This window comes from Anomalospiza imberbis, chromosome 8 (genome assembly GCF_031753505.1).
Source record: "Anomalospiza imberbis isolate Cuckoo-Finch-1a 21T00152 chromosome 8, ASM3175350v1, whole genome shotgun sequence".
Classification (NCBI taxonomy): Eukaryota; Metazoa; Chordata; class Aves; order Passeriformes; family Viduidae; genus Anomalospiza; species Anomalospiza imberbis.
This window is the reverse complement of record NC_089688.1, coordinates 2,135,714-2,148,865: the sequence shown is the minus strand read 5'-3', so window position 1 is coordinate 2,148,865 and position 13,152 is coordinate 2,135,714. Positions and strand designations below refer to the sequence as shown.

Below are 13,152 nucleotides of genomic sequence, written 5' to 3'. Positions count from 1 at the left end.
TGGGGTTTCCTTCTGAAACAGCACACCTCCAGCCAGATCCAAAACATTCAGCCCCTTTTTAAAACAGGCAACCTAAGCACAGGGGTTCAGGAAGACTGGACCCCAAATAAAATATTTTCTTGAGGGTTTTTTTCTGAAATTCTGCAAAGGCTTTGTGTTGTTGGGCGCAGACAGTCACCCTGTCTCCTCCCCACGGTCTATCTGCATGCCATTTCCAATAGAGAACTTGAAGGAAAAATCTAAACGTTCCTGAAATGAGGCAGTTTTGAAAATGCCAGAATCATCAGCCATTTCAGCACTTTGAGTCTTTTCCCCCAGGTTTTGCCAAATTGGTCCAATCATTTTAGTTCTTCTGAAACTCGGTTTGTCAGCAAACTCGCTGTTTGTGGAAAAACGTCTCCCAGTCTCTGAATACATCAGGGATGAGGGCTTTTTTTTCCCCCCCACAGATGTCAGGGAGCGTGGAGGGCAGCTTGGGCTTTGGGAGCTGTTTCTAGAGGGAATCTCAGCTAGGACTTTCAATGAGAAATTTGTCTCTTCTATTTTTGGTACTTTCCAGTCGGGATTAAAAGTACACCCTGAAATGCAGTAGAGCCCTTGCAATCTACCCAGGGAATGGAGACCGTTTTGGAGACCCACCAAGGGCTTTAATCCAAGCACAGTCCTTCTCCACAGCATCCACAGCTATTCATCCCATCACTTTGTCCACAGGGAAACATTTTTGTGTGTGGAAGGAAAAACCTGCCTTAAAATCATGGCATGGTGGGTACCCACACCACATGTGCACCCCATAACTTGTATGGTGCTCTGGATCCCAAATGCCTGGTGGCTCTGTTCAGAGGGAGAGGGAACTCCAGTGTGCTTCAATTTATGCCTTTCTATTCACTTTGGGGCAAAAGTGGACATGGAGAGTGCTGGATCGATAGGGCTGACTTGTACTGTCCCAAATCCCATGGTGACACAGCACATTACCTGTCTGCTGGCCCAGAGGTGGCCAAAAAAACAGCTTATTCATGAATTACTCGCAAGGTAAAAGTTTTGTTGATATTAAGGAGTATCTCTGGGATGGACAGAGTGAGCTGCAGGGAAATAAAACCCCACAGATTAGATCACACTTAACTAGGAGGAAAAAAGCTTTAAATGAAATTAGAGGAATGAAAGTGCCATAAGTATTAAAAATCCTCGACTGCATCACCTCCATGGAGTGATCTGGTATTCAGGAAAGGGACTGTCTTCCAAATAATGATATATATTATGGCTCAAGGATCCCGTTGTGTCAATACACCAACATGCACCACAGTTATTCCTGGAACAGTCAGGAAAGCAGCAAATAATCACCGTGTAAGGTGATACAGGAAAAGGAGGAAGGAATTCCCACCAGGTTTAGAGATTTTAATTTCTCTTGGCCACATGCAACATCTCCAAAGGCACTGAGGAATCTGAGATGGATCAGTGCCACCGGAGGCATGGTGAAGAGGAAGATTGCTGGAGGTGGGGACTGCTTTGAGTGGGGTCACCCTCTGGTTTGGACCCAAATTCCCAACCTTCCTGGGAGAAATTCCACTGCTGAAACAAAGATGTGATTTGCTTTGGCAAGCCTGGCGTTTAACACAGAGTCATTTGGTTGGAAAAGACCTCAAAGTTCATAACTCCAGCCATTAATTATGTGCATTTTTTGTGTCCCAGTGTAAATCTTCTCATCAGCTCTGCCCTACCCCCTGTGTGGAGCCATGTGTAGAGTGAATGTCTTGGTTTTCAAAATGATCACCACCCATTTGGGTGGGGAGTCTGGGCTTGGCCAGCTCCCACCCAAAACCAGGCTTGCAGGTAAAACCAAGAGGCTTGCAGGTCAAACCAAGTGGTGCATTTTTGGGTGATGTTTACCCTGATATGTGACTCAGCAGGTCCAAATGTGCTCAAGGCATCTCATCCCCGCCCTAAATCCACGGAGCCGCTGCTCCCTGTCTCTCTTCCCTCTTTTTATCTGTGGTGCACAGCATGTCTGCGTTCCCCTATCAATGTATCAGGAAGAATACCTCATCTAAAGTGTATACATTACCTAATAAAATCCTTCTTATTTGGGATTATTGCATCAAATTTTAATTTCCTCACTCGAGTAACAGCATGTCAGCCAGGCCGTCAGCGGAGAGCCGATAGAAGGTGAAAAGAGTGGATAAACTGCAGCAAATTACCACAAACAGATCTCTATCAGCCCTTTGACTGGAATTGACTGGAATTAAGAAGTGAGAAATGGGATTTTTTTTGCCATGGCAGCTTTCTGAAGCGTTCACCCCCTCCCCTCCTCCTGCTGCAACGCTGGGCTGCGCTTCGCCTTTCAAGTCCCTAATCCTGTAAGAGAAGCAGAAGAAAGAGGGGTGGAGGGGCATGAGAGGAGAGAGGAGTGCAGTTGTAGTTCTTATTTCTCTCAGGCTGGGATCTGGAAGCATAATTGAGAAGCGTTTTGGGCAGGTGCTTATTGTGACACTGAGAAGAAAGCAATTTCTTATCGGGCAGAGGAAGAGGACACAGCAGGGAGAGGCTCTGCTGTCCCTGGAGGTGTTGGATCTTCTTTCTTGATGTTGTTTATCATCCCAGCATGGCTCAGGCATCTCTCCCAGTGCACCCAAGTGCGCCTGCAGCTGTGGCAAAGCTCTGAGGTGTGTTTTTCATCTTCAAGAGGGTTTTTGGGTGTCTGTCCTCTCAGCAGCTGGCGACTGGCTGGTGTGGTTGGTGTTGAATGTCCTGCAAAGGAAGGGCTGTGCAAGCATTGCCGCAGGCTGCCGGGGTAGTAGTGGAATCACCATCCCTGCAGGGATTTAAAAGACATGTGGATGTAGCACTTGGGGACACGAGTTAGTGGTGGCCTTGGCCGTGCTGGGGGAATGGTTGGACTGGATGATCTCAGAAGGCTTTTCCTAAATGGTTCTGGGATTCCATGTCCTCCAGACGAGCTGATAGGGGCTGGAGGGGAGGGGCCCTTTCCCCTTGCAGAGCTGCTGTTGTTCTGATGAGCCCCTCCTTTTCTGCACCTCAGCTGGTGCACGGTGCAAGCAGCGCTGCAGCTTCCCTTTGTGGGTGCAAGGGGAGGAATCCACTCTCCAGGAGACAAGCTGAGGGCTGTGAACCTGTGCTTCATTCCACAGGGAGCCACGTGAGGGCAAGAGTGGGGCTAAACCCTGCTGGCACATGGCCCCAAGACCAGCACTTGTATTCCCTTGCAGTGGAAAGGTACAGATATATGTCAAACATCATTAAAACAGTTTTAATTCTTCAGCACCATCCCCCTCCTCCTCAGAAACTCCTTGAGTTGAAGAAATAATGTCGAATCACTACTGGTTTTGCCCTAGAGTCTCAATAGCTCTGAGTTAATTCTTTCTTACAATATTTCCAGCCCATCAGTGTGAACACTTTATTAAAAGCTCAGGGTTTTATTAAAAAAGGATTGATTTACCCCTGCCCCTCTTCAAAAAATCCTCAGATTTTGTTTGGATAATGTGCCATTCTTTATTTTCTTTGCCTTTTTTAAAGCACAGTCTTTCCCAGATTATTACTTTTCTAAACCTTCTTCCTCCTCCCCCAGAGGGGAAGAGTTATTCTGTTCTCTCTGTGCCCACCAGCCAAGCCCTCTCCTTGCAGCCACTGCTGTCTGCAGTAGGTGGGAGAGGTGTGACTTGTTTTAAAAGGAAAGGCAGGGATATTTGGGAGTTTCTAAGAGCTCCAGGGTCTTGCCACAGGTTGTGCCCTGTGCCACTTCTTCAGCCCCTTTCCTGGGAGGTTCAAGGCTGCTCCCGAACACTGGTAGCTCAGGAAGGGATTGTCCATCCCCAAGAAGTGGTGTCTGCCAGACTTGTGGGCAGAGTCTGGATGGAAACCAGGTGGGATGTGAAGGATCTTGCCAGGGTTCCAGGAGACGGCATCCATGGATGGTAGGGAAGCCAGCACCACTCCAACACGTGTTTCTTAGACACTGGTGAAACGTGGCTCATCCCCAGGAGGTGCTTGTGGAGCAGGAGGAGACACACAGGAGGCTGCAAGGAGAACGGGGGGGAGCCCCAATGCCAAAGCCCAGCAGCAGGATATCATCATCATCATCCTCATCATCATCGTCACCGGCCTGCTGAGGGCAGAGGGTGAACCTCAGCAAGGTCCCTCACAGCCCTCATTCCAGTGACCAAATGTCTGGATAATTTCTTTCCCGTGGGCATCTCTATGACACACGCCGCTGAGATATCCGAATGGATTCCTCCTCCACCCCTCCCAAACTTCCCTGCTGCCATATCCACGCTCATTCTTTTATCTCTCCCTCCCTTCCCCTTGGCTCCTCCAGGAGGGGCCTCTCCCGCAGATAAAGCGGCCCATTGCTATTCCCCAGTCATCGCAGGGCCCTGCTTTCCCTCTGCAGGAGGCAATTCCCATTCCGTGCCACTCCCGAGCCGTGCGACGGGTGAGGAGCGCGCTGTCACACAGCCCCGGTGCCCGCACCCACTGCCCCTCCCGTGGGGGAGCTCCCGCTGGGCCAGCGAGGGCAGGGGGCTCTTACCTGTCCCGTGGGGACGGGAGAGTAAAGATTGCATCGAGTTTGATTCTGATATATACAATATACCATGTGCAATATACAATATACCATATACTACATACTATATACTATTATAATTACTATTACTATATACAATATACAGTGTACAATATTCTACGTAGTATATACTATATACTATTATATGTACTATATAATACAATAAAAACATATATAGTATAGTATATAAATATATGTAGGTAGTATAGTATAAATATATATATATATAGTATAGTATAAAGTACAATACATTATAATTTAACCAAAACTATGCTGAGACAGAGCACACTGAAGAGCATCACCCTTTTTTTTTCCCTCCACTTTGCCCTGCCCTCTTTTCCACATCCCCACTTTTGCTTTCCCACCTGCTCCTTCCCCACTTTCGCAGTGGTTTTTCTCTCTCTGTGCTCTTGGGAAAGCACAGTTATTGTCAGTAATTTAGAGGCTCTCCGGGTGGCTGCTGAGCCTCACCAGCCGAGTGCTGCTCAGAGGCCAGTGACCTGGGATTTATGGCTAATGTTCTCGGTTAATAACATGGATTTACTTAAGGAGTCCATTGAAATGCCCTCGGAGATCAGGAAACGGGCAGCCTGCCTGGCCCTGGGAGCCTTCTTTATGGCCAGCAGCGGCATCAAGCCCCCAGGGACACGGATCTGGAAGTCCTGCGAGTCCCTTCTTTCCACCATTGATGTTTCAGCTTTCCCTTTGGCCTTCAAATGATGGATTGTAGGGCGGGCATGAGGCTGCCAACCCGCTCTGCTCCCTCGTTAGATATGCAAACGCCTTTGCTGACATTTCCTTTGAGGGGAAAGAAAAAAAAATAAAAAATTTGTTGCTTTCCCCACTGTTAATAAGCCAATGAAAACAAGAACAGCTGAGTTGTAAATTTTTTCACACTACATTAATTACGGGCATGTGCATGTGTTGGTATTCACAGGGGCTCACTGCACTGCGGCGGGGGAAGTTGACTTATGGAGCAGGATATTTTTATTTCAAGAGCTAAACAAGAATTTTGGGTCCCTCTTATGTTGTTCTTGTCAGTTTTGGGGGAGTCTTGGATCTTTTTGCTGGGCATCCTGCAGGATGGAGGATGAGGTGGATGAGCTGGCAGATGCAGAAGCTCCTGCCTGTGGGCAACCCCTGGTTCTCAGCATCTGTCCAGCCCTCCTCCTCCTCCTCCTCCTCCTCAAGGGTTTCAGATGAAATCTCTGCAGCTCACTCAGTTGTGCAACAGGCTGTCGATGGTCAGTGTGAGCAGCCCTTATTGCTTGGGGTGCCTCATCTGAGGAACACAGTGGGAGAAGAGGCCAGGTTGAAATTGGGAAGCCAGTGGCAGATTAAACTGGTGTAGTGACCAAACTGAAGGGGGTGGTGAAAGGGAATTGTTTCCTGCTGGTCATGCCCTCAGCATTCCCTGGGGTGGCTTAGCAGAGTTCTGCACCTCACACCAGAGTGATGAGTACTGAGCCTGAACTGCTTCAGGGGCAGGCAGTGGGACATTTCCATGACCTGCCATATCCTAGGACAGGTTGTCCCTCAGCAGCTGGCCCGGGGTGAGAGGTGCAGGTCATTGTGGGAGCCCCAGCAGTGCTGTGACACCTGTCCCCTGTCCCTCCCCAGGGTACCACCGTGCGGATGATAACGGCCGTCGACCAGGACAAGGGACGTCCGCGGGGCATCGGCTACACCATTGTCTCGGGTGAGTCTTGGGGCACAGAGGGGACCCCAGCAGGGATGGATGGATGGATGGATGGATGGATGGATGGATGGGTGGATGGATGGATGGATGGATGGATGGATGGATGGATGGATGGATGGATGGATGGGACAGGCCTGCAATAAGTCTTTGTACATCCCATCGCTGGGAAATCATGGAGCAGAACAGATAGAATGATTTAGGATGGAAGGGACCTTAAAGATGATTGTTCCAACCCCCCTACCATGGGTAGGAACACCTTCCACTAGACCAGGTAGCTCCGAGCAAATTTGACAATATTTCACATTGAAATGATGAGCCACAAACAGCTCAGCTTCACACTACCCCACGGAGGGGATTTTCTGTTCCAGGAGGGAACAGCACTGAGTATGGACTGAACGGCTCCTGGTGGTTTCTGTGGTGTTTCCCAGAAGTTTCAGAAGACGTGATGCAAGGACCGGGCCCGTGAGGGTGCAGAGCTAGAGAAGGAAGCTTAATCAAAGTGGTGGTGGCTTTCTGCCTTCTGACAGGATTGAGCCTGCCTTTGCAGTCTGCCTCTGAAGCCTGGGAAGCCTTCTTGGTGTGGATGAGTGGATCATTGCTGGGCAATGCTTGGCCGCTTTGGCTCCATAGCCTGAGGATCCCTTCTGATGGCAGCAGCGGCTGGGCAGGCAGGGGCAGCCAGATGTTTCCAGATAAAACCCAGCTGCCTTATGGGAAGGCCAGTTTTGGGGGCTTGGGCCTGTTTCATTTAAGATACCTTGAGCTCAGCAATCTCTGCCATAGCCCAGCTGACTTTGATGCTCCCAGGGCTGCATTCAGATGCTGTTTTGGTGAGGACAGACTGCTCGCTGGGGTGAGCTTGGTGGGTATGGGTTGTAACCCCCTTCCTGGTATCTCTTTTAGTGGGAGGGCTCCTTCCCAGCAGGAAACAGGGGCAGTGCCTCCCCTCCTCTCTGTGCCACATACTCCAGGTGCTGCCCCCACGTGCAGGAATAATTTCCCAGTTTCTTTTCCTTAAAGCTCAGCCATTTGAAACCTTCTTTTAATCAGCCTCAAGGGTCAAGGTGATTTCACCCTGACTTTCAAGTCCACTGATCCTGACTGCAAGTATCCAGCCTTTGAAGATGCGAGGATTATTTATTCCTCTAATTCCCTCTGCAATTTATTGGAGAGATTCTCCCAGATTGTGGGTATCAGCTGGCCAAGGTGCAGCAGGGACTGTCTTCTGGCTGATACAGGTTCTTTTTCACTGGAGACTGGACTGAAACATCCATCTAATTTTGCAGAGGTTGCTGAATTATGGTGAGGATGGAAAAATAGCTGTCAGCCTGGCCATCCTGGATGGGCAGTGGGATGGTGGAGGGGGAATCAGGACACTCTGGGATCCAAGTGGAACATGGAGGGAGATCACTGCACACAGCCTTGCATCTGCTCGTGTATGCCAAGAGCTTAACCCTTGCCTGCAGTCCTGCCTGGTGGGGGCAGCTCTCCTACCGGAGGATCCAGCAGAGCAGATCAAAACAGTGATTAAACTATTCTGCACTACTATTTTTTTTTCCCAAACATGAGAATTATGAAGTGTTTTCCTAACTAGCTAGGAATCTTTCTCCTGTCATCACCAGAGTCTCATGGAGAAGGGGTTAGATGGGAATGATCAGCCTGTGGACAGAGCTGATGTTACTTTCTGATGTGTGAGAATCCAGACACAGGACTGGCATCTAATGCGCTTCCAAAATCCTGCTCAGCCAAGGCAAGCCATTTTCTTTTTGGCAGGCAGGTAAAGCCTAATTAATTTCTCATTATCCTCAATCATGATGGTAAAGGTCAGCGAGCAGATTTTTGCGCCTGAGCTGGAAAATTTTTATGGCAATTTTGCAAAAAAAAAAAGAAAAAAAAAGCCTACCATATGGGAATGGGGAAGCAAATTAAATTAGAAACTGACCGTAAGCAAAAGTGAAAGTGGCTGGTGGAAGTAGTAATTAAACCTGGCTCTTCAGCTCCCTTCCAGGAGGGGAGGTAGCAGTGATGCTGCTCCCATTCCCCTGCAGGGATGGATGATGCCTTTTCCCAGCTCTTAGACTTTTTTGGGCACAGAGTTAGCATGTGGCTGGCCTGCTTTTGCCTTTTGGGCTGGTATATACAGCAGTAGAGAGCTGAGAAGCAACCTGGCTGTTCATCATACCTTCGGTGTTAATGCCTAAAGCGTTGGTGTGATTTGGAGGTGGGGTTTAAAAATGAATTTGGAATTGCTGCTGTCCCGTTCGGCTCCATCCCTCGGGCAGCCACGTCTGGGGATGTACTGCAGCAGCTCTTATTTATACAGCTATCTCCAGCACAAGGTCCTCCCGTGACAGGAACACAATAAAACTAAAAGATTAACCATAACCACATAAAATAAGACTTGAGATCTAGCTTTATGCCGCCAGCTTACAAAGCTGTTAAGGCTGAGGTGATGGAGGAGCACTGGTGTAGCTGTGCCATGGCTTTGGCTGCTTGTCCTGCCTGCATTGGGAATCATTTCCATATCTAATAGGGAAAAGCCATTCGGTTGTTTCTGCCCCTTCCATCCCTTCAGAGTGTTTTAACTCCAGAAAAATGTACTTTTTCACTTCACACTTTACAAGGACCGTGCTCACTGCCCTATTGAAAAAGAAATCCACATTGAGACCTCAAAATTCAAGCCCCTTGTGCCAACAAGCTGGTCAGTGCCAGGGCTCCCATTGCTCCAGAGGGTGTTCCTGCTGCTTTTCCTGTGGCCAGAGCCCTGTGTTAGCCCTCCCTCCCTGGCTGCAGTGACAGGTTGGAGATGCTCAGCCACTGAGGTCAGGACTCTGTTTGAAGGACAGATAATTAATCCAGCAAAGTAATCCACAGCTCCTTTTTGGCAGATTTATGGAGATAGCCTCTGTACCGGGGACTCTGCCTCATCATCTTTCATTTCCCAGGCAAAGCGAGTGACTTGTTGTATAACATGGCCTGTTCTAGATAAGGCTTTTCATTTAGGGGAACTCTCGGGCTAACAGAGATTGATTTTCCCGGCAGGAATCGGGAGGGCCCTGGCGTTTTGGGCAGGATCAGCCCTGCAGACGGCAGTGTGTTTTCACATTTGCTGCCTCTGCACATCGCCTGGGGCACGGGGAATCCTCTGGCTCTTTAAGGGAAGAATTTTCAGCGTGAGTTAAACAGCAATTTAATTAATAGGCAGTAGGAGACTTTGGCCTGCGAGCTCTTCTTAGGGAAACGTATTGACTCACATGTTGCTTGCTAGCAGTAAACTTTGGGCTTCATTTATTTCCAGGAGAGTCAGGAGCCTTGGAGTCTTCTGGCAGGAGGATGTGAAGGTGACCTGTGCTGCTTGGGCAGGCACTGAGGGGTTAACCCAGGGAAAGGGTCCCACATGTCAGTCTCTGCCTGCCTGACACATTTCAGGTGTGGTGATGGATGGGCAGTGGGAGATTGCACAAGGGCAATCTATACGTCCTTCCTGGGCCTTGGAAAGTCCTTCAGCAGAGAAGGGAGTGAGCTTTCACTCAGAGATGGTCCTTAGGGCTATTCACAAACCCTTAGGGTGGGGTTCTTCCCCCCCCTCCCCCAAATGGATTGTTTTATGAGACTGATGCGGTTTCTAGCAAAGCCTCTCTTCCTTAAGCTGGTGCGTCCCGAGGGAAACATGAATTAAAAATCATTATTTGCACAATGCAGTAGAAGTGTGAGTTACAGAAGTGTGAGGGAAGCTGAAAAGAATTGTTCTCCATCTTCTGGATTTCCTGATAATGAATAAAATGTCGTAGATATAATGTTTTTCTATATAATATATTTATATGAGTAAAAAATCAGTGCAGTAGCTCTCAGAACCTGTTTCCTGTGCTCTTAACAGAGACAGCGTGCCCCACTGCCTTCCTTGTGAAAGTGCAGCCTGAATCCTTGAGGAAAGGTCAAGTGGCCAAAGAGGTCTCCAAGCCCTCAGCTGCTGACATCCCCCTCCATAGCTTGAGCTGCCTTAATAAAGAAGGCAGAGCAAAGCAAACCCCTTCCCTAAAACCCTTAAAGGGTTTTAGGGGAAGAACACCAGGGGAGAACCCTTGGAAGTGGGGACCTGCTCATTTTGCTATTCCCTACATCGCTCCACCTTTTTCCCACATTCGCCTCGCTCGGTGAACTGCCGGGGTGTTGAAGCCCTCATAAATTACAGCTGCTGGGAGGGCCTTCCCGTGTGATTTAAAGGCAGCCATCACAGCAGAACATTTCTGTAGGAGGACACGCTGATGGGTGGAAAAGTGCCTAGCACCGAGTTATCCATCAAAAGCTGTTTTTTCCCACCCTGCCAATGCAAGGGGATGAGACAGCACAAAGCAAAGATGGTGGTTGCGGTCACAGCCCCTCTTTCCTTGGCTCCGTTGCTCCTCATCTTCCCGCACGCTGTTTTTTGTCGTCATGTTGGCATCTGGCTTTAGCTCCCTGGCAATCCAGGAGTCATTGGGAAGAGATATGATTGGGATAATGGTTTGCGTGGCAGGTGGTCCCGCAGCAAACGGCCCCCTGTAATTAAAACTATACATTCCCTTTTATGTGGAAATAGGAAACAAAAGCATCTTTTCTGTTTATTTTCTGTGACTTCCTGTTTAGCTTCTTGGGATTTAGTGGGTGTTCAAGGCTGAGCAATCTGGTCTAGTGGAAGGTGTTTGGAATGAGATGATCTCTAAGGTCCTTTCCAACCCAAATCAGTCTGCGATTCAATGTTGACAACCAGTGGAGAACGATGAACCTGGGCCACCCACCTCTGTTCATGCCATGGCTAGCAAAAACAACTGGTTCTGAGATGGTTTTTAATGGAGGAATTTCAGAAAGCTGTGGATCCTGGAGATGTGAAGTTTGTGTCAAAAAGCCCATTTGAGATGACGTGAGGGGAGCGATGGTTGTGGTCCAAGACTCAGAATCCTTTCATGTGAGTAACTACACTCAGAGCAGAAATTCTGCAGGTTCTGTTCTCCTCTCTGGTACTCAGCCACAGCTCCCAGAAAATCCGGGAGGGGGATTGCACTTTGGGTGACAAATACCTCCTTTTATTTCCTGGTACTGTACATTCCATTCTAAAAAAGGGAACTGTGCGAGCATTTGATGTGAGCTTTTTGTGGCTCTGCAAGATCAGAAGTTCTGCTGGTTGTACTAGAGTGGACAAATCCTTGGGGAAAGATTCTAAAAAGGCCTGTTTGCAGAGCAGGCATGTGAGAAGGAGCGCTGGCACACAGCTTTGGGCTCAGATCTGTTATCCCAGAGAGCTCTATCTCCCCAGAAGAGCAGCAAACCAAAGTCCCAAGCAGGAGAAAGGAACACTGTTTTTATACAGCACCTCGATTTCCCGGAAAGCTCAGGTTGTAACAACCAGTTTTCCTTTGGAAATGACTTGTTGCCTTTGAATTTAAGTATGGGGCAAGGTCCCTGCCCTGGTAGTGCTTCCCTGCCGGCGGCCTGGGGGCAGAAACTCAAGGTGAAGAGCAGCGAGGTGCTCACGGCAGCTGATGGACTATTTATACGCTAATAACTGTGTCTGTTGCTGACTCCATGAACCACATCCAACAGCATCTATTTCGGTGCCCGAGGAGCCCTGACGGAGCACATTTTGATTAATAAATTATCCCGAGCAAGGTGTGTGATGGGTTCCCCTTTCACATCTCGTGAATGTCACCTGCTCCAAGTTCAGCGGCGCCTTCCCAACGTGAGCAGCCTTTCCTGCAGAGGGGGGTGGGAAAATTATCCTGCCCTGGGAAAACAGCTTGCCCTGACTGACAGGTGGCTTTTCACTAAAGCAGGGCAGTAGCTGCATCTCTCCCTCCAAGGGATTTGAACGGTGCTCAAGGCTAAAGGGGTAGGGAGGAAGGAGGAGATATTGATGGTGGGTTTTTCCTCCCTTTTTTTTATCTTTTTCTTCCCCCCCCACCCTTTCTCTGGGTTTGAGCCAGTACTTTTAACAGCCTTTTTAAACTGAGAGCTTGGCTGAGGGCAATTAAACATTATGGCTCTCATCTATAAAACCCCTCGTTATAGCAGTGTTTCTCCAAAATGATGCCTATGCCACCATCCGTTCCTCAATGAGCTTGGAAAAACACTCTGAATGGGCTCCTGTGATCCATCCCAGTGCTCCCAACCCGGCATCCCATCAGTGCCTGCCTTCCCAGGCCCCTGGCCAGCTGCAGTGTATGCAGGAGCTGCTGCTGCCCCTGAACCTGCACACAGACAGACGGATGAGAAACTTCTCCTTCTTCTTGACCCATGTCATAACAAAAAGCTGGGTTTGTAGGTCCTGAGCAAGCCTGTTCTTTGCCAGGTGGGAGCAACAAGTCTGCCAGAAGTGGATTCATACTGCTGTCCCGAAGTTCTCAATTTTTTCTCATTGTCATTCTCCCCTTTCCCTCTGTCTTTCTGATATTCAAAACATTCCCCGCCTTGTTTTCTTTCTCTCTGCCCCCCATTTTGCTGCTCAGCCTTTCCTTTCCCATCCTTTAATTTCTGCCACATTCCTGCATGTACCTCTGGTCTCTCCAGAGAAAGGAAAGACAAAATTGGCTAATTTCTCCCCATCTTGTTTTTTTTTTTTTTTCACTTGTTCTCAGGAAAGTGAAGGCACTTGAAGATTATCAGAGAGATTTTGGCAAGGGAAATGAGCATTGTTCAGCAGTGTGAGTGCTTCAGCAGGGATCACTGGTCAGAGCAGTGAGGAAGTGGTGGTTGGAGAGGTATTGGAGACACCTCTTTCCCTAAATTTGCAAATTTGCAAAGCCAGGAAGTTTCTGCTAGTAAAAAGGAAGCCCCAGTGGGCATAGGATGAGTATCTGATGGTGTTGGGGAGGCTGAGCTAGAGAAAAGCCTCTGATGAGCATCC

General features: G+C 48.7%; 1 protein-coding gene across 1 annotated transcript in view; it reads left to right on the top strand.

Annotated features, from left to right (window-relative positions):
* Nucleotides 1–13,152, top strand: part of CDH23 (cadherin related 23) — a 187,515-nt gene that overhangs the window by 84,271 nt on the left and 90,092 nt on the right. Inside the window, exon 9 of the mRNA XM_068196945.1 lies at nucleotides 6,194–6,272. Within this exon, the coding sequence (XP_068053046.1) occupies nucleotides 6,194–6,272 (79 nt within the window). The remainder of the gene's footprint in view (nucleotides 1–6,193; nucleotides 6,273–13,152) is intronic.